General features: G+C 44.2%; 1 protein-coding gene across 5 annotated transcripts; it reads left to right on the top strand.

Annotated features, from left to right (window-relative positions):
• Window positions 1–1,504: 1,504 nt before the first annotated feature.
• Window positions 1,505–24,388, top strand: akap11 (A kinase (PRKA) anchor protein 11). 5 transcript variants are annotated; one of them, XM_063887748.1, is made up of 12 exons: window positions 1,505–1,607; window positions 5,515–5,605; window positions 6,398–6,508; window positions 6,593–6,646; window positions 6,802–6,933; window positions 7,739–8,003; window positions 8,304–12,654; window positions 12,777–12,917; window positions 15,429–15,572; window positions 17,491–17,537; window positions 19,769–19,968; window positions 21,408–24,388. In XM_063887748.1, the coding sequence occupies exons 2-12, from the start codon at window positions 5,543–5,545 to the stop codon at window positions 21,585–21,587; spliced, it is 5,688 nt and encodes a 1,895-aa protein (XP_063743818.1). In that variant the 5' UTR covers window positions 1,505–1,607; window positions 5,515–5,542; the 3' UTR covers window positions 21,588–24,388. The 5 variants fall into 5 exon arrangements, with proteins under 5 accessions (XP_063743818.1, XP_063743820.1, XP_063743821.1 ...); XM_063887750.1 differs by having other exon boundaries at window positions 15,486–15,572; XM_063887751.1 differs by having other exon boundaries at window positions 15,489–15,572.
• The last annotated feature ends 1,544 nt before the right edge of the window (window positions 24,389–25,932 follow it).

Consider the following 25,932-nt stretch of genomic DNA (forward strand, 5'->3'; position numbering starts at 1 on the left):
AAATTGCTGCTTAGAAATAATTTAGGTTTGCCCAATAACATTAGAGCATAGCATCAGCACAATTAGTGATACAGCTGGTGTAAATTTACAAATGCTAAGCAGCCATTTGTGAGTGCTTTGTATCCGTTTCATTGAGTACATAAAGGGTGCTATAGGAATAACACAACTGTATATAATGTACCATAGGATGTATCTGCAGGGGGGTTTAAATACATGCCAAATGCGATATAATAACACGTATTTTTGCATTTCACTTCTTTCCATACAGGAAGTGTGCACGATTATATCTCATCATCCACTGTGGCATGAAATCAAATTCTATTAAACATAAATGCTGTTAAAAAATCAAAACAAAACCCGTTCAAAATACAACTGCAGTTCGACAGCGCCAGTGCGACACACATCGTTTTCTCTGCGTTCGATTGATGATGCCTCGGTCTTGTTTTCATGGGAAGAACGGGGATGCACAGGAACTGGGGAGTTCGGTTCATTTTGGGGAATCGGTGAAAATGAACCGCTAGAGGGTAAGGTGAACCGCTATTACCTAATATTTAAATAGTTATTTTGTTCACGGTCAAATGCTTATACAATATGAGTTGAAATAACGTCCTGGGTCAAGTAATAAATAATGCTGTGTATGAATTGTACATTACAAGTAATATTCTTATTTTTAATTATTTTCCGTATTTTAAACACCCCTTTTCAGTGGATAATACTACCTAACACAATTGTATACATTGTAAAATCTGTTTATTTTTTACACATTTATCGTTATTATTTATTTGTAGTTATATCTTGTAGTAAAATGCCCATATTTTTTAATGTGACTTCTCTATATTTGCATAGGTTTTTATTTTTTATTTTAAAGTGGATTGAATGTCAAGTAACACCCATGGTGGAATGTAACTAGGTTAATTGACTCAAATTATGCACTTAAGTACTATTTATCACACCTTAATTTCAGTATTTCCATACATATTGTTCGACTATACAAGAGTTCAAATATTTTACTTTCTTTTTCTACACTCATAATGACTGGTTACTTGTTACTGAGTACTTCTTCCACCTCTGCTTAACATCTATTTCCCGCTGAATCAATCAAGTATTTCAGACTCTGATTCTGATCCTTCCCACCTTTAATTAATTAAAACTGGAGATATGAAAGCAGTAGTGAATAAAACTAAGGTGGGCAAACTGCTGCTTCTCTTCCCTACTATTTTTAAATCCAGGCTTCTTGTCGCCTGCTTTTAATTGAACTATGCATATCTTACACTGTAACTGTTATGCATGTATTTTGGTCTGTGTTAATCTACATTAGCTTGTTTTATGTGTATTTTATTATCTTAATGACTGTTTTTAAATGCCTTTTATATTGTTTTCCCGGTGCACTGTTTCTTAATGCTCTTAATGTTATTTTTAATTAAAATCGTCGTACGTTGGTTGACTGGCGCTGTATGACTAAACTTGCCTTGCCGTGTTACGTCAGTTACGTCGCTTACGTCAGTTACGTTAGCAAGAGCCGTTCCAATCGGGCGAATCGTTCACGGTTCGCGCATGAAACCCAGCGGCTGTCGTCAACGCTGCTGGAGACCCACCGACACTGAGGGGTGAGGAAAAACCACTTCATAACGGCTGATAGTCATGCTGATACTACACTGCAAATGACAACGTAGTGCTGTTTGTTGTGTGTTTAAAAGCTAATGTTGTCGTTAGCTTCGTGGCTAGCTAACGACAATACCGTGACGTCACAGACCGCGGCCTGCTAGCCTCCGTGATTGACAGCTTGTCAACTAACAAGGTGGTTTTATCGAGCTCTGTGTGACTGTCATTATCTGTGTTTAAAAACGGGTTGTTTTGAGCTGAAACGGCTGCAGAATGGCGGAATGTGTTGACTGTGTTGTGTTAGCATAGAGTAGTAGCGGTGGTGAGTCAACATCAGCATCCAAAGAGAGAGGCTCCTCTGCGGGCCTGCGGCTGCTGCGGAGGAGCAGCCCCGCGAGCTGCAACAGCACACAGCTATTCCTCCACCATGACATGCCTTTATTAAGCTTTTGCTAATGTTCACAGGTGTGTGGCATGCATAGGAGTAGCATGCATCACACAGTCTGATGTATGACAGTCATTTAGTCTGCTCCTTGAATCGGCTGCTCGAACACATTTAGCTGAAAATGACTTGTAAACAACTGTGATAATCAGACTGGGTGTTGCATTCTACAACTATGCATGTCATACAGCTATTTACTTAAGGAAAATGTTCATGTAAACTCAGAGAGCTACAATAAATAAGTCATTTTGTATGTTATTGTAACACCAGCCCCACAAACTGCAGCAGTACATTACATTCTTCCAGCTTAACATGCATTTATTAACCTTGTGCTAACGTAAATTCAGCTAAATGTGTTCATGCAACAGATTCTAGGAGCCATGATGATGCACTTGACAATTAAAATGTGTTTGGGGCACGCAATGTGTAGTGAAAATGTCATTTCTTACATGCAAAATGACTAATTTAGCTCCCTGTCTTTGAGAATAGGTGTATGACATGCATAGTTATAGCCTGAAACACACCCAGTCTGGTGTATGAACGTTGTTTACAAGTGATTTTTTGTTGTTGTTGTTGTACATGCAACCGATTCGATGATGTCTTGACAATTTAATATGAATTTGCTGCATGCAATGGTTAGTGAAAACCTGATCTCTTGCATGCAAATTGACTCCTTTAGCTCTCTTTGAAGGAGGAAGGTTGTTTTTAAGACACTGCAGAGGTGACACTCAGGGTCCTAAAATAGAAATTGCATTGAGCTGTCCAAGTGGGACTGAACAGTGTGGCCTTAGTATCAATACTTGAATGTTTGCCATCAGTAGTTGACTTTGGATCTGACACAAGCTGCAATGATTGGTCGATCAATGGAATAATAATCGCCTGTTTTGCAAATATTTTCTTGCAAAAATGGCATCAAATGCAGTTCTCATCCTCTTAACTCTGCATTTATCTGTATTATGTCTTATTATACTGGATAACTGTGGGCTTTGGACTAAGAAAAGCAATACTTTTGAAGGCATTACCTTGGACTTTGTAAATTAAACCCCCAGTAAATCCTCACAATTGATGGAAGAAATGTTGACATACACAGTAGAAAAGCACAGGTGTTATTTACCTGTATTAGTGTCAGGCTCTTAGCATTGTACTGGGACACCTGTATAGACAGAGGCATCGTTAAGGTTTATTAGTAACACCTGTGCTCACACACCAAGATCTACTGGATGTGAAACACCTGATCAGGTGCTGAAGGTATATAGGTTATTTATTTGTCGAATTATTTATTACGGAGCATCTGCTGCTGCAAAATGTGTCTCTATATGCCACCAGCACTACATTATTCTCTGTCTGATGTCAACTTAAGAGATATTAGTTTACATTTTGAAGAAGTTAGCTATGAAGTCATTTGTTGAATTATTTTCTTGTCTGCTCCACCTGTGGCTCGTCACAGAGCAGCGTTTGTTCTCACACTGACTGTTTCTCCCGTCTGCGCTCCATTTCTGTTTATCTGTCCTTCCGGCCACCCACACTTGCTCTCCAAATGTTGGCCCACATCATCTCCGAAGCAAACAGGATTTCAGACTACACAGCTCCTGCCCTTGACAGGTTGTTTTTTTTCTGTCTCCCTCTAAGATGATCGCAAACACCCCCGAGAATCCCTTTGGCGGGATCTGCTTAGCTTCATTCCATTTTTGTGATGATAATTCCTTTGATGAGTCATTGTTTTTTAAGCGTCAACTAGTCTCATTTAATTACAGTTTATCCGTGACATGGCAAACACCAACTACTCCGGGTGGAATTGGACCACATCGGTTGCAGGAGGTGGTGACGGAGGTTGACTTTCGTTGGGTATCACTGAACACTGAAGCTGTGAACTGATAATATGAACATCCCAGGCTAATGAAAGCACATTTGTTTATGACTTAATCTCTGTGCAGGATGGTCACAGCCTTATGGGCACATTTTCAGAACATTTAAAGAAATGTATCCTCGTGCAAAGTGGTGGGGACATGTCCCAGCGCCCCCAGTATGAATGCCGCCTTTGACAGACGTCACTGGGCCGGCTTGCCTTGTGATTGAATTGGGATGTGCTGCATAGTTGGGGTTTATGCAGCAGCAGCTGGTCCTGTTGTTTCTGCACGGCCCACCGAAGCACCCACGAGAAGCTAGGAGGTCCCAGATCAGCGGCGGAAGCCCGTGGCATGTGCTCTGCCCCTCTTGTTCTCAGGATGCAGGACGGGCCAGATCAATAGGACCGCCTGCATGTGTCTAGACTCTGCTTTGGACCGTACCTCAAAGGAGAGGCTTGGATTTCTTGGGAAACTTCTCCTTCTTGTACACTGTAAATATTTTGCCTCCTTTTACCCGCTGCTTACCGAGCGTGTTTCCCCGGCTCTGATCACACACCCCTGTTCTCTGAGCCAGGCTGTTTGATCTGTGATGCGGGCCTGACTGTGTAAAGAATATCAAAGAAGCAGAGGCCTTCTGTAGCTTATCCTCCGCAGCAGGACAAGTCCAGGCCTCCTTTTAACCTCTCTGTTGTCTGCCCGGCAACTGTTTATAAAACATATCGTTTAAATTCCTACCCAAAGCTTGGTTACACCTTTTAAGCCAACTTAATTCCAACTCATTACTTGTCAAACAAACTAATTTACTCAACCTAAAGAAGGTTTTAGAATAGAGACATGTGATGGATTATCACACACTGGTGTCAGGGTGTTTGGAATACATTTCAAATGTTTATGGGCAGCACATTATTAGCTAGATGGATGCTTTATTTATCCTAAATTGATTATTTTCTCACAGGAGCACCTGGACATTTTCAATCGTCAAGAATTACAACATTTCTTTAAAAAAATGGAATAAAATAAAGATTAACATCAAAAAAGTTAACATTCAAAGAGCAATATATAGATATTCTCATCAAAGTAATACCTATACTCAGACACCAGATGCTATTCATTCAAATAAAACACATCATTCAAAGTAAGTTGTGATCCTGATGTTCTTTTTGTGGCAAATAAAAAAACCTCTTGTTCGGACAAAGAAACGTGAATTAAAAGTGCTTAATTCACGGTATTTCACACAGGTTTGTGCCTCTGGTTGTAAAATGTGTTGTAATCTTGAGTCCATTGATCAGTGAAGGTGATGCGGTTCATGTAAACCAGTGCCTTCCTGTCAGCAGAGACACAGTGTGATATCTGTGTTTACAAAAAGCTTCGTCATGGCTCCGTCATGTGATGCCGTGGTGAGACAAGCTGAGGAGAAAGAGAGCGACAGAGTTGCTCATGTTGAGCGTTTCTGTTTTACTGGCTGAGGATTGTTGATAGAACTGGAGAGACTACATAAGCCACCGGGCTCAGCTGTGGAGAGAGAGGATAGAACTCTGAATCTCTACGCTCTATTATTCCTGCAGTTCGTTCTCTGAACTTCTTTGCCATGTCACTAACTTTGCCACTTTCCTCTACTCCCAGGTGAGCGGCCAGTCAGCTCTCCGTCACTATGGACGCCTGTGCACGTATTAGAGGAGTCCCAATAAGATCCAGGGCCTCCGTACGGAAAGAGGTCTGTTACTGAGTTACAGCATCTCATTCTGCATCTATCTGTTGTGTTGTGTCTCTTGAAAGCATATTTCAAACCCCACCCTCCAGTGTGTCTTTATGGATGCCATTCAGTGTTGGAAATTAGCACTAGCATTAGCCACATGCTTGTAAAATATGCAATAGGTTGCTAGCTTTGCTTCACTCAACAGCCAAGAGTAGCTCGCAAATCATTTAGTCCATTTGCTGCGAGGGCAGGTGGACAAAAGCACAGGTTTTTGCATTTTACTTTCACTTGTAATGTGAATGAGCTATGTTAGGTTAGATCTTGTTTAACTTGTTTGTCCAGTTGGTTTAAAGTTTAACAGCATGCTGTTTATCTAATGTGTAAGCCAACAGGAAGTGTTTTTAAAATCTCTATTTGAATATAATCTGATTAGCCAGGATGATTGTCCCGTGCAAAAGCAGACAGATGCACCAAATATCAGTCTTTGCTCCTCTTGAATGCATGCTGTGTTAACTGTAAAATACAGAGACTTTGTTTTTTGTTGTGTTTTTATATGCTGGTATTTTAATATCTGTTTTTAGAATGAATTAGAACATCATTTTCTACAGTCTTATAGGAGATGTATAAGAAACAATTGCACATTTAGGGTTAATAATATAGTCAAATAGTCAGAAAATATATAAATGAAAGAGAAAAACTAATGAAGCGCCAAATACAATAAAAAGCATATTTATAAGTTCTAGTTATACTTATTACATTGGGTTATTGGGTAACTATTTAGTAACTCAAGTGATGCATATGTGTTTGCAGACGGTGCGCGATGGAGGCCCGCAGAGCGTGAAGAGCCTCTTCAGGAATAAGAAGGAGCTTTGCAGCATTGGCGTCGAGCTGCCCTCCAGAGACGCCACAAGACTGACGGAGGTTGGTCACAAGCTGAATCAAACATATATAAATCTCAGCCATATTCAGACACATCAACCCTGACCCTAAACTGTGCTCTTCCAGATTCACTTTGTGTGTCTGCCTGAGCAATGTGAAGGAGAAGATGCAACCCAACAGGTATGTTTTTATTCATCATAACGAAACAAAACTTGGGTTAGATTGACGGTGGCTAAAAGAAGAATTCACCCCTCTTCTTCTTCTTCTCTTCTTCTTCTTCGTCTTCGTCTCATCCTCCTCCTCCTCCTCCTCCTCCTCCTCCTCCTCCTCCCCAGGCCATGTTATCGATGCCAGGAGGGCTGTGTGAGCTGCTCCGGTCGCTCCACGTCCACAGCCTGAAGAACGACGAGGTGCTGCTGCTCAAAGACTCCCGCAGGCTGACGGAGCACAAGGACGCTGGGCCTCACGTAGGTCACTGATCTTACGCATTGAGCTCAGTCAGCACCTTTTTAAAAGTGAAGTGGAAGTGAGCAGAAAGGCAGGGAAGTGATAGGGAGGACAATACAGGGAAGTGAGAATGTGCTGAAGTTGTGTTTGGTTTGAATCAGAATCAGAAACAGGGTTTATTGCGTAGGTTAACATATACACACTATGCTACAATTCTGAAGGTTGTGAAGGACTGACAGTATTCAAATGAACAAGATAATAATTTCCCTTGAAAAAGTACCCTTGGGTAACTCATCTAGTGTATTTCTGTTCCTAAAATGCTTGACTCCTCAAATTCACGGCCTCGTCTGCCTCTTCATGGAAGCAGACCAAGTCTTTCTCACGCTTTTGAATAAGTGCAGGTGGGACTGACAGACGCAGATGTTGTTTGTTCAGCCTTGTGCTTCTTCCTGGTCCTGTGTACTGCCCGTCCTGTTTGGGTACACAGTGGCCCTGCAGCTCACTCTGTGGTTTTTTTGACGGGCATTTCCGACAGTGAGACCTCCCACTTATCTGCAGCAATGAGTGATTCTGCACATTTAACAGATCAAATCGCAATCAGACATTGTGTGCAGACATAACAGGACACTTGCAACAGCAAAGCTCTTTCACACTCTCAGCAGATTGAGGGACATAATGGCTCGTACAGTTTATAGACTGCATCTGCTTGTTGCTTACAAATAATGTCATTTTTATCTAAATGGTGGCATAAATCATCTGTCTAACGGATTTCCCTCCCTTTCATTTCTATTTCTCTCATACTCTGCTGTTTTCCTCCACTTTTAGTGCTGGTTGAAGACTGTGTGTGTGCTGAGACATAATCCCAGCGCTAGCTTCTACCCTCAGGCCAGCGTAGCATCCCTGGCCGGCTTGCTGGGGTGCTACGTGGCCGGCGTTCGCTATGCTTTGGAGCTCCAGGCTCTACAGAGGGGCACAGCTGAGTCCTGCCAGGCGGAGGAGGATGACACTAACCAGTCGGTCTCATCAATCGAAGATGACTTTGTCACAGCCCTGGAGCATCTGGAGGAGGATGACTCGGGAGACAATCCCTGTATGTTTTAACATCTAACGCTCAGTGGCATGTTGTAGCCTGGAGTCTAATAAGTAGAACATCTTGTGATCCAATCAACTGAATATAGATACTGCTGCTAAAAGAAAAAATAGAGATCTGATTTAAAACCCCAGTCTGTTTTTATACCATTATGACTCACAAGTGTTTGAATGTATCAAAGCACAATGGATAAACAGCTTTTGTTTTTAACTATATTTTATGGATAGCTATTCCTCATCTTGAATCCCTCTTTGTTTGCACCGTATATAACCAGTTCCTTCCCCTTATGTATCCCAACAGCTGCAGGCTCCTATCGCCATTTTAAAAAGCGTGATGTGGCATCACAGACAATCCCAGCCCACAGAAGAAAAAAGGAATTATCAGGCTCCCGTATCATCATCTGCTCAACCTCGAAGAAAAATTCAGCCAAACACAGTCCGGGTCCGGATGTTTCTGTCACAGTTCAGAGGTCGTCGGGGTTGGAGTCCCAGTGGACCTACTGCAGCCCCGGAGCTCGCCTGCCCTCGCCTGTGGTTCAAGTCAGTGACTCTGAAGACTCCAACTGCTCAAGCCCCAGCCCAATCATATTCCTAGATGAGGTGGGCTACCAGAAGAGCATGCGGGCCAAGCTGGACATCCCCCAGGTGCCAGGGGGTCCCAGAGATCGCGTTGAAGACTCGGATTCTGAAGTCAGTGAGTTCTTTGACAGCTTTGACCAATTTGATGACCTGGACGAGTTGAGCTCGGATAACTGCACTCTCGCGCTGCCTCTGGATGCGATCAGTGCCCCCACCACACAGAGCACTGGGTCAGCATCCAAGTATGTTTCCAGGGGGTGCTCAACCAAGGGCATGAACCCTCACCGCTTTGACCATCCCACTCTCCCAGCCAATGTGAAAAAACCCACTCCTCTGAAACCAGGCTCGCCCTACTCACTTCACTCTGAGGTGCCGGACTCCCCTCGACCAATGCAGACCCCATCTGATGAGAACGGGGGCCCTCTCTTCAGTCCCGTCAGCTCTTCGGCCTTCAGCCCCTTGGTGGACTCTAGTGGACCTCTTGAATACTTCTGGAAGGCAGAAGAAAACGGACAGGACATCTTAGAGCTACGTAAACCGCAGGATCTCTGCTCTCTGTATAAAACCTACTCGGACTTTGCCAGCAGTCTTTCCAAAGAAATTCTGGGATCTGTGTGTGGCTACCAGTCTGCCGTTGACATCAGTGACAACAAGAATCTCAGCTGTGTCTGCCACAAGGAATTCGAGAACCCTTCAGGCTACCTGATGAAGCTCTCGGAAATACAAGAGACTGTGACAGTGGGCGCGCTGCAGAAGAAGTCTCAGTCTCTGAAGGACGGCATTCAGAGGTTTGCCACTGACCTGGTGGAGATGAGCTTGGGCAGCGCGTTGCGAGACCTCCAAAAAGGTGTGTCCTCCTGTACCACCACCTTGTGTCACCTGGCTGCCAGGCTCACCTCCTCAGTGTTTCAGATGGCCTTCCATGAGATTGGTATGCGCCAAGCTTACGTGTTGAAAGATCGGGCAATCAATGGATTGGCTGGTTTCCTGGTTGGAGAGGTTGTATCCGGGGCGCTGAAAGACTTCCTGACAGTGAAGAAGCAGATTTTCCACAACACAGTGTCACAGTTTGCTGCTGATCTGGCTGAAGAGCTGGTGTTTGAAGGCATTATGGAAGTGTGTCAGTTCTCCCACCCCTCAACCCCTCGTACCCCTAGTGATTGGTCCTTTGGCCAAGCGAAAGATGAGGAGGAAGAGGAGGAAGTGGTTTCCTCTTATGCTTCAGACTTGTCTGAGTCGGTTATCCAAGAGGCCTTCATAGAGCTCTCTCAGGCTGATGTGGCCTTCACTAGCCAAGCAGCTATTAGTGTCTCTCTGGACAACATCTGCTATGTCAGTGCAGAGACTACAAGCGCTCAAACCTGCAGTACCTTTGCTAACCAGCAGGTTCTAAGCTCCAGCTCTGCTGCAGCAGCCCCAGGACCCTCAGGAGAGGATGCTTCCTGTACGGTGAAGAAAGCCCTGTTCACTGTATCAGGCATGGCCAGCTGTATTCCTGTTCCAAAAGCAGGCGAAGCCCTCACCCACCTGGATTCTGAGGAGACCTGTCAGTATAAGTCTAGCTTGTCCGATAGCCCACAAACCAGCCCCAGAAGACTTAGTGTGTCTGCCACTGACACCACCACTTCCACACACCTGAGTCATGGAACTCAGACCCCTACTCCGGGGGGAGACCACTCTCAAGGAAAGTCCTCATTCCAAAACTTCTCTGGCAACATGGTAGATATGATAGTCACCGAGGCGTGCGAGCTGATAACTGCTTCTAAGGTGAAGAAGAGTTTTGGTGACTGTGCTGAATTCTTTACAAAGACAATCGGCAGCAGAAGGGATTCTTCTTCTCAGCAGGACACTGAAAATGAAGAGGCTCCAGATTCCCCTTCAAAGCAGGGCGCTTGCTTCAGATATGTCTGTAGAGATCCTGGATATGTTAGAAACATCATCCCAGTTGAGCAAGCATCGGTCCCAAGCATTCCTCACATTTCCTTTCAGACGAGCCAAAATAGAGCCAGCTGGGAGTCCAGAGGTGTGGCTGAAGCACATCCTGTGATGATGCATACGCTTGATGTACCATGCACTGAGATGGGTGGACAAAGGAGGACATCTGTTCCGGGGGATGACTCAGCTCAGAGCCCTGGACAAAAGTCGGGTGGGACACCCGGTCCTCCTCCCTCTACCCCTCAGCAGACCAGCGAGGTGTCCAAAGAGAAACAGATAAAACAGTTCTCCAAGAAGCTGAAAAGCAAGCTGGCCAAGGAATTCTCCCCTGCTACCCCACCACCCACTCCTCACTATCAGCCTGAGCCTGGCCCAGGGCCAAAAGACGTCACCCCCGAGGCAGACAAGGCTGAGTTCATGCTCAAACTGATGAGGTCTCTCTCTGAGGAGGCAGACGGCAATGAGGAGGAAGAGGTTGAAGAGTTGGCAGAAGAGGGTGGAGTCGATGGCACTAACAGATATCCAGAGACAGGAAGTGGCCGGCGTGATTCAAACCCGATGTCCGCTCGCAGAGTGTCCAACAAGGAAGCTCTCCATTATGCTGAGCGGTTGGCTTGCCATATAGTCTCTATGGCAACAGAGATGGACACCCTTGGAGTAGCGGAGGAGGAGGGCGAGATGAGCAAAGGCAGTGGCAGAAGGAGAGACAGCGTGGCTCAGTTCTCAGAGCAGACCCTGAACACCTTGTGGGTTTATGCCGGGGAGGTGGCGGGAGAGGTCATCAACGACGTGAAGAGGATGGTGAGCTCTGCACAGCAGTGTCCATATCACAAAGACCTCAGAAGACGGAGCTTTGAGAGATCTAGCTCTGAGTCTTTGCATCAGCAGTCTCCACCCAGTGCAGAGCAGAACAAAGACTGGAGGGTAGGGCGGCTGGCTGAGCAGTGGTCTAATGACCTGATAGCCTCGGTCTTCCGGTCTCCTCCCTCCACTTCAAGCACCGTCTCCAGCTCCAGCACTGGCTTGTCCTCGGAGTATCCTAGCTGTGAGAGCGTGACGGACGAATATGCAGGCTACCTCATTAGGGTTCTGAAAAAGGAGGGAGGCAATAGGGAGTTAGTCCTGGACCAGTATGCGAGCCGTCTGGCCTACCGCTCCATAAAACTGGGCTTGGCTCATGCCAGTCGCAAGATCAAGCAGAGGTCCTCTAGCACCCGGCTTCACTCTTCCAGGTCGCTGCCAGATGAGTGGAAAGTCTCTGGTAGTGAGGCCTCGTTGCCCAAGAACAGAGTTGAGTCGGTGGTTGGCTCCTCAGCTGAGGCCGCTCAATGTTGTTGCAGTGACTCTGAAGATCAGAGTCAAAGGGAGTACACGGATCTGGTCAACTTTGCCGAGTCGTTAGCTTACAACATCACCTGCGATGTCACCCGCAAGCTGCATCTTTCCTCTGCACGACTTCCCAAGTCTCTCACCGACTCCTGTCTTTATAAGAAGTCCAAACTTGAAGACATGGCAGAGAACCTCATCAGGAACTCCTTCTCCTGCCCCCTGTTGTCCAAGGAGGCTAAGAGCAAGCATTACCACAGTACAGGAAGCCTTTATGACGGGGGCTACAGGAGCCGGGTGATGCAGGTTATTGAGCACTATGCCAGGAAGATAGTTGATGACACTCTGAAGATGAGCATGGCTTCAGTTGGACAGTCATCCCGGGAGCACCAGAGGAACCAAGGTCACTCTCACACCCAGAGGTTGTCTGAGGGCCAGTCGCTGGGCCATGCTCTTGGGGAGAGGACATGCCGTTATTGTCAGGTCCAGGAGTGCCCATACTGCACCAAACCGAGCAGGCACCATCACCAGCCAGCACTACAGAGGAGGAGGAGGGGGCACGACGGTCAGGCGAGGGCTGAGCGGCTCCCTAGCCTGGAGATTCCCAAGATCCACATCGACCTGGACCACAGGGCGATGTTTGCAGAGGAGATGGTGTCCATGGCGATGGAGACGGCTAAACGTGAGCTGAGCAACACCAGCCTTAACGCCGACAGCGGCATCGGGCATGATGGAGCCAGCTATGCCGAGAGCCTCACTGCCGAGATCATGACGTCGGCCATATCCAACATCTGCCAGCCCGGCACCATCAGGTAACCACGATTCAGTCCAGGAGTTGCTTTAGTCTGTTGGCTAGAGCCATGCATACCAACTGTAGCTTTGTTAATTCGATGTTTATGCTTTTTGTCTTCTTCCCCATCTCTCCCGCCTTTAGCTTCCCCTGTAGGGAAGCCGCCGAGTCGTCCGTCTCCCAGCAGCTGAGTGTGGGAGACGACAGTCTGGGCAGCTGGTCTAACCTGAGCTTTGAGGATGAGCATCCGGACGACAACAGCAGCTTCCTCCACCTCAGTGACAGGTAGACAACCACTACCTTTCTCATACATAGCGTACCAAATACCTGCTGCTATATCCCCTTTTGTCAGTATTTTGCACTTTACAGCTAAACCAGACACTCAAGATATTCATCTGATTAAGAAAGGTGTCTGTGTGGGTCACCAAAATATCCTCAAAGGTTAAAAAATGGAAGGATTTCTTAGGTTTTCTTAAGTTAGACTAACGCTTATTGGTGACAAGTTATTGGTTGTATTTGTCCTCATGTTTTTTGAAATGTTCTACCAGAGGAAGGACTGCTGTGAAGCCGTCACAGTTTTGTCTTCCCAGAAAGTATGCAGTGATCATTTCTTTGGTATGATGACAGCTGCTGTCGCTTTAATCTCACAGGAGATAGAGTTGCTTTTCCTATCAGCGTGGCAACAACAGGTGGCTTCATTGTTTTAGTCACATATGTGCTTGTTGTGTTTAATCATAAGTAAGATAAGGTAAGACAGGATGTTAGGGAATGTTACATCGATGGGGACAATTTACAAAACTCATGCAGTATAAAGGACCTCTCATTTATCCAGTAGTATGTGAACTACCTCCCAAATGCATGCATTTCTTTAACAAAGCCTTGCTATTTAAAAATGTATGCATGATCAGTCTTTAAGGTAATACAGGGGAGTATTTGATAGAGTAGTACTTTCTTGGTTGTAGTTCTCCTTAAAAATGTACATTTGTTGTGTTATGTGAATCTGTGCTGTTCATTTCCTCAGACCTAGAAGAATAGAGGAACATATTTTATTGCTAGTGTTAGACATTGTTCAGCAGGAGTCTCCTGTGGTTGCGTTGGGAGGCTTCCCAAGGTCAGCGCAGGGCACCGTGTATTGTTTGGGAATCTCATTTAGTCTTCACTGCCAAAACGCAATTTTGAAACACACCACAGGGGTAAGTAGTCGTTGTGACAGAACTGGCCCTTCTGTTGTTGGACGGACATCAGTGCTATTTTTGTGCATGTGTGCAAAAAAGAAAGGGAGAGACTGAGCGACACGGTCTCCAGCCTCTGGGAGTAAGGCGGTTACATGTTCTGGCAGAAGAAGAAGAACTGACAAGATTTGAATTTCTTTCCCAGGAAACATAATGTCTAAGCATTTAGTTATTTTGCCATCAGAGCCAAGTTAATGTACCCAAATATTATCTAAAGGTGTGTCTTTGAGGGCTCACTTCTCTTCAGGCACGATCAAAGTCCAGCATGTGTGATTATTTTGTCTCTCTTTGAATTCTCACTGCAACCACAACACAATCCCACTGAAAATTGGCAGAGGAAATAACGGGAAGATAAACAAAACAACACCTTGAAGTGTTTTTTAAGACACTTGATTAAATGAAGACACTCTCACCATGTGTCAGAGAGAAAGCTATCTGAGGTAATGCAAGATTAATGGAGCTATTTTTAGGAAGTGAACTGTGAGTGATGCAGGTTCCAGCTAGCAGGCTAATCATTGACTAATTGCTGTGTGTGTGTGTGTGTGTGTGTGTGTTGTCCCGGTGAAACCCGCAGGATTAACCAGATTATATAAAGGCAAGAAGGCCCTGATCTCACACATTTTCAGCCTTTAGCGACAACTGGTTTCCATCAACATGTACAGAGGATTCAGGGAAGGTGGGAAAAGCTGCATCATTTGGAGAATCCTGCTTTTGACTTTAAAAGGACACAATCTAAAGTATTTCCTCTTACCTGTACACCTGTGAGACGCCCAGTGTGGGTGATGTTGTCCGTAAATATGTGGACTTTTTTTCTAATATCATTTCCAACAATCCTGACTGATGTAGAAAAATATATTTCCTTTTTAAGTCAATTTTTTCAGCGCTTTTAGTGCCAGTTAGGCCAGTTTTTCCAACGCTTCTCTCACCAAGACAATGTAGATGGATAAATACCACTACAGCTAACGTACACAATACAATTAGATAACATTTTATAGTCACAGAGTACAGGTACTGGGACAAAGACAAGCAGTTATCACCTTATCGAAGCGCAAGTATTAAAAAGTATAAACACTAACTAGTATAAATGTGAATGCACTATACAGATAGTAAATGCATAGAGAGTATACTACAGACACTATAGACTTTTATACATATGGAAAGACATGGATTTAGACAATAATATGAATAAATATTTGCCCATTATAGCCAGTGAGACAGTTTTGTTGATAAATATGAGGTGTGTGGAGAGTTAATAACTGTGCTTTTAAACCTAACCTGTCATTTGAAGAGGTTTTACTCTGCTCATTATCAGGTTCATTTGTGTATGGACATGTTGCATGCTTTAATGGTCCAAAAGCTCTTGCTCTGATTGGTTAGCCTGGCCGGTTTTGTTGTGATTGGAGGGAACACAGGGATTTTAGCCTTTGCAGACCATTTACATGCACTAAATCCTATAGAACAAACTACAGGAAATGGAAAACCCAAAAAGCAGAATAGGGCTTCTTTAAAGGATTATTCCAGGGATAAATTTGCTTATTAAGTCCTCGTTTTTGTTCCATTTCAGAGCCTCTCACGTCCCAGTCTGTTATATAGTGGTGCATAACTTACCTTCTCTCTCCAGCAGCAATGGGAACAGCAGCAGTTGGAGCAGCCTGGGCCTGGAGGGGGAGGCGTGTGAGGAGCGCATGTCCTTCTCCCCCTCTGACAGGTTGGTCAAACACCCGTAACACGTGGAGGGTTTCACCAGCATGAGACAAAGACAACTGTCCAGTCATTGAGTTTACTGTAAGAGATCCACTAGTGGAAAATCTCAGCGGGAAATTGGAAACAGTGAAATTGCTTCATCATATGTAAATGATTTACAAGATGTTATTCTGATTTATACTTTGTCTCATACTAGGAACCACCAGTCCTTTGCATGACCACACAAAGCTCTAAACATAAATATTCCTGACATATGCTTGTTGATGCTGATGTCTGCATGTGATGTATTGCTCAAGCGTTGCTGTTTCTGCATGGCTTTCATTTTTGTTTCAACCCTTAACTGACAATGGACCGCTAAGCTAAAGGCGGCTAATGTTGGGCTATAAAGGAACTACAGCACGGTCACATGACTTCACGTCACCATCGCTAAGCTAAAGGAGGCTAATGTTGGGCTATAAAGGAACTACAGCACGGTCACATGACTTCACGTCTCCACCGCTAAGCTAAAGGCGGCTAACGTTGGGCTATAAAGGAACTACAGCACGGTCACATGACTTCACGTCACCACCGCTAAGCTAAAGGAGGCTAATGTTGGGCTATAAAGGAACTACAGCACGGTCACATGACTTCACGTCACCACCGCTAAGCTAAAGGCGGCTAATGTTGGGCTATAAAGGAACTACAGCACGGTCACATGACTTCACGTCCCCACCGCTAAGCTAAAGGTGGCTAATGTTGGGCTATAAAGGAACTACAGCACGGTCACATGACTTCACGTCACCACTGCTAAGCTAAAGGCGGCTAATGTTGGGCTATAAAGGAACTACAGCACGGTCACATGACTTCACGTCACCACCGCTAAGCTAAAGGCGGCTAATGTTGGGCTATAAAGGAACTACAGCACGGTCACATGACTTCACGTCCCCACCGCTAAGCTAAAGGAGGCTAATGTTGGGCTATAAAGGAACTACAGCACGGTCACATGACTTCACGTCTCCACCGCTAAGCTAAAGGTGGCTAATGTTGGGCTATAAAGGAACTACAGCACGGTCACATGACTTCACGTCCCCACCGCTAAGCTAAAGGAGGCTAATGTTGGGCTATAAAGGAACTACAGCACGGTCACATGACTTCACGTCCCCACCGCTAAGCTAAAGGTGGCTAATGTTGGGCTATAAAGGAACTACAGCACGGTCACATGACTTCACGTCACCACCGCTAAGCTAAAGGAGGCAAATGTTGGGCTATAAAGGAACTACAGCACGGTCACATGACTTCACGTCACCACCGCTAAGCTAAAGGAGGCTAATGTTGGGCGTGATGTCGTTCAGTCGTCTCATTTAGAGACTACCAGAGATCGTTCATCTGCTCTTCATGCTTTGCCAATCATTAAAATGAAGTTATATCAGTATTGTTTTTGGTAGCTGTTGCTGCCCTGCAGTCTTAGTTCTTAGTCCTCCTCACTTCTGTTTTGACAATGTCATTACTGCTTCATTATCCTCTTCATAAAAACAGTGAAAGCCTTCTTAGGGAGTGAAATCCTCATGATATCATATCGAACAGAGTCTAAGTGTCTGTAGCCGCGGGTGTGCCAACAAGACGGTGATTAACATTCTTATGAAGCAGAGAAATTACTGTTTACCTGTTGGCAGGCCACGCTACGAGTATTTGAACTATCCGATACGGAGATGAGATGCACTAGTCATGAGGTCTTAACAGACAAAGACATTAAAGCAGGAAAGTAAATCTACAGGAATTAAGAGAAGACGTTGACGGGAAATATGCAGGTTTCTTTTGTTTGCAGTGCATGTGGCTTCTGCTAAGCTAATATCAAAGGCTGTTAGCTTTAGCTTGCACAAAGTCTCGACTCCCTGGACTTTTAACCCGTCTCACTCACCTGTGTGACATTTCTCATCCAACAGTGACAACACAGAGGACAAGGAGACGGAGGTCAAAGAGGAGTCCAGCGGTAAGGATGTTTCACTGCATGCTTTCTATGTACATAAACCCTCATCAAAAATAAAACAAGGGAATGTACAAAATGTCTACACGTAAAATTGTGTAAGAAGGTCCAGGAATTCAACACCCTTGTCAGTCCTTCAGAGACTTGTTTATAGCCTAGCTGAATGTTAACAATTAAGAAATTGCAATTGAGAAGTTAACAGTCAATGAAGTTTGTTTTTTATTATTACTTTTGAACCATCAACACCATGAGAAAGCCTCAAGCATACAGTCATTAATATACCCTACAAATTCGAGGTTGATGGGTTCAGCACAATGCCAGATTAGCTGCAGACAGACATACCTAACCCTAATGACAAAAAAAAGAAGTGTTTAAGTTCAGGGTTGCCAACTCTCACGCTTTTGGTATCTCACGCTCTCACGCTGCCCAAACTATTCCCACGCCAAAAACAAGATGAACCGGCAATCGTTTTTGGTTGGTTATTTACAGTGTTGAGTTGACAACCGCTCAAGCTGTCGATCCGCTCCCTTCCCGCCCCCACCACTCATAACGACACTAACAGACAGCAGAACCGTGGGAGCCGGTTGGTCAAACAACGACCCGTATTGCGCATGCGAAGAATCCTTCTTAACGCCAGGCTTTATCAGTCGACGGTGAACTCCACTGAAGGAAAGGTGGGTTTGCACAGTGTAAAGGGATAGCGGTGAATATGTTTGACAACATGATGAGAGTACGATAACCTATTGTATAAAAGCCACATATATAAAGGCTAAGGTCCCGCTACGGACAGGATAGCAGTCATTTAGTGCGCATATGTGTAATCAAACCCATATCAAAATCTCACTCCAGCCAGGAACCCAAAGTTGGCAACCCTGTAAGTTGTTTTTACTTTTTAGAACAAATGTTTTTCTTTCATTATGTTGAGTTGCTATTTGACTCTTCTACCCGTACACAGAATTCTACTCAATTGTCCCTCCTGGCAATAAAAAGACACAAAGGAAGATTTATTCGTCTCATTTTATGCTTAAATTCTGTGGATATTAAGTCGACTTAAAAGATGTGCGGTAAGGAGTTAATCTGCAGTACCGTAACGGGAAAATAGAAGCTGTTCTGCACAAGAGAATATCAGTCTTTGGCACCGGAAAATATCTAAATGTTTAGCAGAGCACTTTTTCAGACAGCAGAGGAATATGGGGAAGAAGAACCCCCCCCCCATCCTGCACTTTCCTCTCTTTGGGATTCAGAACAGTTGGCCTTGATTTTGGGATGTCTGTGTACGTCTGCCTGTCTGCAGCCGGGGGATTTCACCACCCCCGTATCCAGCCACACTGATGCTCATTCAGCCACTCCACTCCCTCCACACTCAGGCAGTGTGTGTGAGTCTCTAGCCCCCAGTCAGAGGCCATGGGGAGGGGGCCTCATTGGGTCTGTTGTACTGTGGGAGCATGGGAACCGGGCTCTGAGGAGAACAGGAAATGTCATAAAAATGATTGTATGTGTCTGTCTTTGAGAGGCACAGAAGACAACAGCACACTCCTGTGTCTGATCAGCGATTTAAAAAGGATCAATCTGTAAAAAAAACAAGACAATTAGAGGAATAAAAACATGCAAGGACCATTCATATTAAACTACCAAGTGTCTCTAAGTAAAGAGTTCCTCCAGGTGACTCAGCTTCACACTAAACTGTCCCTCCCAGCTTCCTTACATTAAAGATTAAAGTAACAAAACAACCTCTTTTGTCTCTGCTCAGTTTAGTGGATCATCAACATTTTTCTATGGATTTAATCTGCTATAACATACGTTTCCAGACTCCTTCTAAGACATCCAAACATCTATTCAGAGTTTGAGGGAGACTCTAACATAGTCCGATGAATATGACATCATGCTTTTCTATGGATGTCTTTTGAGAGCTGCTGCAAAACTCTAAATGTGGTCTTTAAAGTCTTGTTTGTAGCCTAGCACAATGCTAACAATTAAGCAGTTGCAAGTGAGGAGTCGACAGTCAATGTTTGTTTTTACATTTTCAACCAACAAAACCACGAGAAAGCCCAGAGCATAAAGTCATAAATGTGCCCATGAGTTTAGCACTATGTGAGGTTAGCTTGCAGACATACACTCATGCACACACACACAAAACACTTTTGAGTCTGATGCACCGAACACATGACCCCAGCCTAACTCCTGCAAAGATAACTAACCTGTGTGTGTGTGTGTCTGTGTGTCTGTTGCTGCTGCAGGGACTCTCTGTGTGGACCGGACCCAGCTGCAGGCTCCCCGGACGGCGCTGCTCGTCGTGAACTCGGACATCAGGGAGCTCGGGCGCGGGCCCCAGCAGGTGACCATTGACCCCCAGCTCAGGAGCATGCTGCAGTGGGTGGCAGCCTCCATGGCCGACGTCCCCCTGATCCAGCTGAGTCCCGACAGAGAGCTGCAGCAGGTGATCACTCTTCCAAACATCTTCTCTATCATCACAGCTGTTTTAAAACCGAGTCACTCTTCTGATGTTTGTTTTAAAGGTTTGCAAAACCATGGAAAAACTACAGCTCATGCAACGATTTAGTACAACAGGTGGTCGTTATAATCCACTTTTTAAATCAATAAAATCTCCTTTTATTCAAACAAGTTGTTACGTACGAACAAGCACACGTGTTGGGGATCACTATTAGAAGGTGTCTTAAGCACTAATAAGGATTAAATGACCCGTTTTAAACTCCTGGACCTCCCTGCTGTTTCTCCTACCTGCTACAAATCAATTTACAAATGCTTAACATCTCCGTCTACACTTTCTTTCTTTTTAACAGATCTTTATTGGTTTTCAACAGAAACACCAAATATACATTTTGCCATCATATCAGTAACAGAGATAAATCAAATCAAATAAAATGTTGCCATCCATCTATCCTTAGCAGGCAAATCTTCCAGTTAACTGCCCCCCATCTGCCCCCGCAGTGCAAGTAGGCACCCTCCTCATATTGCTCTATATACACACACATCTCCCATTAATGTAGTCCCAGTCACATCAGCATCCCACAATAAACAGTGATACATCAAGCAGTAAGTGCCACACAGTAAGAAAAGACCCTTACGGATTTATATCAGGTGGGCGTGGCCATTGTAAGGAAGACTGGCCCCTCATCACTAGATGAGTCAATTCGTCAGGTAGATAGTTGAGCAGAGGAGCCCACACTTCACCAAAGGACCCCTCATTACCCTTCACAACTGCACTAAGTCGTTCATGGGGGAGGACCCTGAATATTTCCCTATACCATAAGGTGACAGTAGGTGGTTTATCATTGATCCAGTTAATTAAAACACATTTTCTGGCCAATAGTAGTAAAGACCAGTACTGAGTACTTCTACTTTACTCAAGTACAAGATCTGAGTACTTCTACTTTACTCAAGTACAAGATCTGAGTACTTCTACTTTTACTCAAGTACAAGACCTGAGTACTTCTACTTTTACTCAAGTACAAGATCTGAGTACTTCTACTTTACTCAAGTACAAGATCTGAGTACTTCTACTTTACTCAAGTACAAGATCTGAGTACTTCTACTTTTACTCAAGAACAAGATCTGAGTACTTCTACTTTACTCAAGTACAAGATCTGAGTACTTCTACTTTACTCAAGAACAAGACCTGAGTACTTCTACTTTACTCAAATACAATATCTGAGTACTTCTACTTTTACTCAAGTACAAGTTCTGAGTACTTCTACTTTACTCAAGTACAAGTTCTGAGTACTTCTACTTTACTCAAGTACAAGATCTGAGTACTTCTACTTTACTCAAGTACAAGATCTGAGTACTTCTACTTTACTCAAATACAAGTTCTGAGTACTTCTACTTTTACTCATTCTAATCCCTGTGTCCTCTCAGCTCCCTGCGGTGGTGCAGCGACTGCGGGAGAGGAGGTGGCGGGTGGGGGAGCTGCTGCACACCCTGCTGCGGTACTGTGAGGAGGCTCAGACCCACAGCCAGCCCAGAGACGAGGTTCCGCAGGCGGGCAGAGAGACGCACCGCACCCCCCTCTTCCAGTGGCTCCTGGAGCACGCCTAGGACTCCTCATCACCTCACCTGGTTCCTTCTCTGCTTAACTCACCTCTCTTACTTCCATCTCCTCTTCTCTTTCCTCCTCTCCTCTCATCTGCCCTTGTTTCCTCTCCTCTTGTTTCCTCTTTTTCGTCTCATTTCCTCAATTACACTTTCCTTTCCCTTCTTGTTTTCTTATATCTACATTCCTTTTCCCACCCTCTCCTCTCCAGTGTTTAGTTTTTTCCCATCTGCTCTTGTTCCCTGTACCCTCCTTTATTCTGCGATCATTTCCAACTCTTTTGATTCCTCTTTCTGTCCTCTGCACCCTTGTTTCTCTCCTGCTCTTCTTTCATATCCTCTTTTCTCTCCTTCCTTTCTTACCCTCTCCTCAGTTCCTATCAGGGCTTTGCAAACCTCGGTCTCTCCTAGAGGGCGCCAAACGAACCCTCTGGTCCTGAATGTGTGCAGCTGCTCTGCATGCTGAGACCAAGAGTTGGATTTACCTTTAATTTCCCACCTTCTGTTTGTTTTTGTTCGTGCAGTTTTCATATTGATCTTGCTGCACTCAAACATGTGTTTATTCAGTGAGCTGTCTCTCCCTCACACCTACACTTCTTCAGAATTAAAGCCCTCACACCTTGCTGCCATTGTGCTTCAGCTACAGCGAGAGAGAGAGAGGGAGACAGAGAGAGACCCATCCCATGTGATCCAGACACAGACAGGATCCAGTAGAGAGAAATGTTTTTAGGGAATCCCCATGATGTCATCACACCCATCGCACACCTCTGTGGTGTTTCCACATGTTCAGAGACCAACTACACACACACACACACACACACACACACACACACACACACACACACACACACACACACACACACACACACACGTGCACGCCACACCCTTGTATTATCAGAGGAAATCCACTTCACTGACACTCCATCAGCGTCTGACACCAGTGTCCCCACAGCGTATTCCATTACTGTATCAATCCGCTCTGAATGACGGGGCTTGTTGCTCACAGTTTTTCTCTGGAGCTCTGATGAGTTAAATGCCGGAGAAATGACTCATTAACATGTTGCCATGGATACAGATTGACAAGACACTTTTAAAGAGGCCCTGTTCTGGTTTTTGGGAGGGTTTACCTTCCTTGTAGTATGTTCTATAGGTTTCTGTGCATGTAAGTGGTCTGCAAAGGCTAAAATCCTATAGTTTCTCTCGGCACTTCTATTGGCTAGTGCTCAGTGATAGGCTAAGGGGGCGGGATATCTCTAAGTGGTTGACCTATCACAACAGAGCCGGCCAGTAGACTGGTCTCTGGTTTCAGACAGAGGGTGAAAAGAGGTGCTGCAGCACAGGCAGTATGAAAAAAACAACTACTTACTGATATGAAGCTCACAGTGAGCAGAATAGGGCCCCTTTAAAGTTAATTGATGGATCATTACTGTCATTTTGCATTGATGCATTACGTTGGCAGTAGGATGATGGATAGATCTTGCAAGTATTCCTGTTTTATCTGCAAGCCTCGACCTCCTGGTTTGTCAAACTTAGTAAAAAACTTGATGCTGTTTACTAGGTATAAAGAAAAAGTATATTTTTGAAGGTAGAGAACGTGTAATCAAACATGAAATGCTGCTCAAAGCTACGAAAGAAGCCATGATATTGGATTAATGTTGCCAAAAGTGTCTCATCAGGTTACTCCCCACCACACACACACACACACACGTCAGTAAGTGTCTGATCCATCCGTTCGGGGAAGATCCAGTGACGTAGATACAGGATCTTTTACTAATTAAAGACACCTCTAAAACCACAGTATCACTCAAACATGGACTCACACAAATTCTGTCACCCACGCTCCACAGTCACCTTGTGGAATGACAAGCTTACACACACACACACACACACACACACACACACACACACACACACACTCATGTTACTCACCAGCCAGCCCTCAGAGTGTGTGTGCTCGCACAGCACTACCAGCCACTTGCTGAGATGCACTTTTTGTTTTGGTTTCGTCCGAGGGGAGAACGGGCGTTTCCTGCAGAATGACCCCACAGAGAAAAGTCCGGACTCTTGAGTTTGAAACACTGTATTATTCCACAGCCTCCTCACATCTATTACTCCTAAGTGTTGTCGGTGGTGCTCACGTGCATGGCTGAATCTTCATCGGCTTTTAAAGCTTCTTCTTCTTCTTCTTGGCCTTCACTAACGGGCTGCAGTGATCGGTGTGCCTCACAGTATGCTTCATCTATAGGCTGCCAAATGATATAATCTTAACGGTGTTTGTCCTGTTTGATTTGTTTTCACACACACGAAAAAAAGTGAATATATCACGAAATATATATACCCTTTTTCAGACTCTAAAGTGAAGTATTAACCTGAGAGCGTGCATATCTTGGTTTACATGGAAGGAATGTATAAAGAGTCCTAATTGAATACGAAGAGAGCGTACAGATCCTCTCATAGTGTCTTGGTTTTCTCGTTTCCCGGCCCCTCTGCTCTCTGTCTTTACATTCCTATATCTCGTGTCGTCGTCTGTGAAAGCTGTTCCTGCAGAGGCTGACACATACTGTACATTCGTTTTTCCCAGTGTTACTTTCTGCCTCAGACAGGAAGATAAGAGCTGTGCCTCACCTCCGCTCACCTCTGTGTTTCTCCTGCTTCCTTGTGAAACCCTGCCAAATGAAGATATTTAATAAGTTATGTAAGTTATATGATAACAGTGAGTTCACTGCTTGTTCTCCCCAGCGCTGAAAGCTCTACAGATGTTTGTGTTGAAGCTCGGTGTGATAATAAAGCTTTTTCATGTGCTCTCAGTCTACTGTCTGATTTATGGAGATTATTGTCCTTATAACTGTATTGTTTTACTTTGTCTGTTCAATTTTAAACAATTAAATTCATTTTGAAGTGGGTTGTTTTTCTCTGAGAAGACAAGATAACTGGGTTGGTATATTTGGCTTTTTTTTTTACTAATGCTTTGTGTAAGAAGGGTTAGGAAATACAACCGAAAGCCAACTAATCAGACATTAAATATGACATTATTTTACCAAAGAAAAGTCCCAAATATTCCCTGCTTCTAGCTTCTAAAAAAAAGTGAGATTATTTGCGTAAAATAATAACATTAAAAATCATAAAAAGCGAATTAATAAAAATAATAAGGACTTTCATTTTAATTCATGAATAATATAATCAGGGAAATATTGGTGATGTTATTTAAGTTAAATGTGGAATGCAGGATGCAATCTGAGAAAACAAACATGAACGAAATTGTAAAGTATTTATGATAAATTCCCAGTTCTATCCATCCAGTATGTTTGAAGACATCGTAGGCTCTGAGAAATGTGTCATGGTCATTTCAATATATTCCTCGGACCTGAAAATGTATACTTTTACATTCACAGATTTATTTCTTGAAGTAAAAGTGTTAAGGAACTTTTCTAAGGTGTAATGATTTTACTCTCCAACTCTCCAAATAACAAAAGGTAATTATACAGATGTGTGAGATTATACTCCTCTGCATTTTAGATCATTTTTACATTAATGATTAATGATGCATTTTTATATTGAATGAACCAACAGCTGCAACCAAAATGACATCAAAACAATAGTAAATAAATAGAAAGAATAATCCCAAAACACTTTAAAGGACACTCTTTTTATTTAATAATCCAAAAAATAAATGACATTTTGCTGAAATTACTGATATTTAAATCCAACTATGAATGCAGGAAGCAAACATCATTTCTAAACTGTCAAAAATTCCTTTACAAATGATATCCTCAAACGTCATTAGGTAACTGGAAAATGAAAAAGAAAGGGTCAGAAGTTAAATGAATCATTATTTGCAGCTTCAATGCTGATTCAGAAACTGCAGCGCAGCGTACTGTCAGTGAACGCCTCTCACTTTGCCTTTAATCCATGGTATTACTGTGTGGATTTCTCAGTGATAGCAGCTCATTGTTGACACCAGCGTTTCCTCCACACCTATCAGAGCTGCTCCACCTCCTTGCTGTAAGCGGTGCTGCGGCTGCCAAAGGAAACAACGGGGGGGGGGGGTTTCTCAATAACAGGACCGCTCTTATGCCTGGATACAGCCGACAACACAGCCTTTGTTGCTGTGTGATTAGAACATACCACACATGTATAATTAATGTTCCTGTACCTGTCAGTGAGCGGAGGATGAAGGAGAAAGGGGAGGGGAGGGGGGGGAGGCGGGCATAATTGCAGGCTGTGTGTGGTGATGCAGCCGGGGGAGGAATGTGTCTGACAAGCACATCTCACATCTGAAGCCGACAGACAATGAGAGGCCATGTGAGGTCATTTCCAGCCAGCGGACAATTAGGGGGAGACGTGGGGGTGT

The sequence above is a fragment of the Eleginops maclovinus genome, chromosome 7 (genome assembly GCF_036324505.1).
Source record: "Eleginops maclovinus isolate JMC-PN-2008 ecotype Puerto Natales chromosome 7, JC_Emac_rtc_rv5, whole genome shotgun sequence".
NCBI classification, from domain to species: Eukaryota; Metazoa; Chordata; class Actinopteri; order Perciformes; family Eleginopidae; genus Eleginops; species Eleginops maclovinus.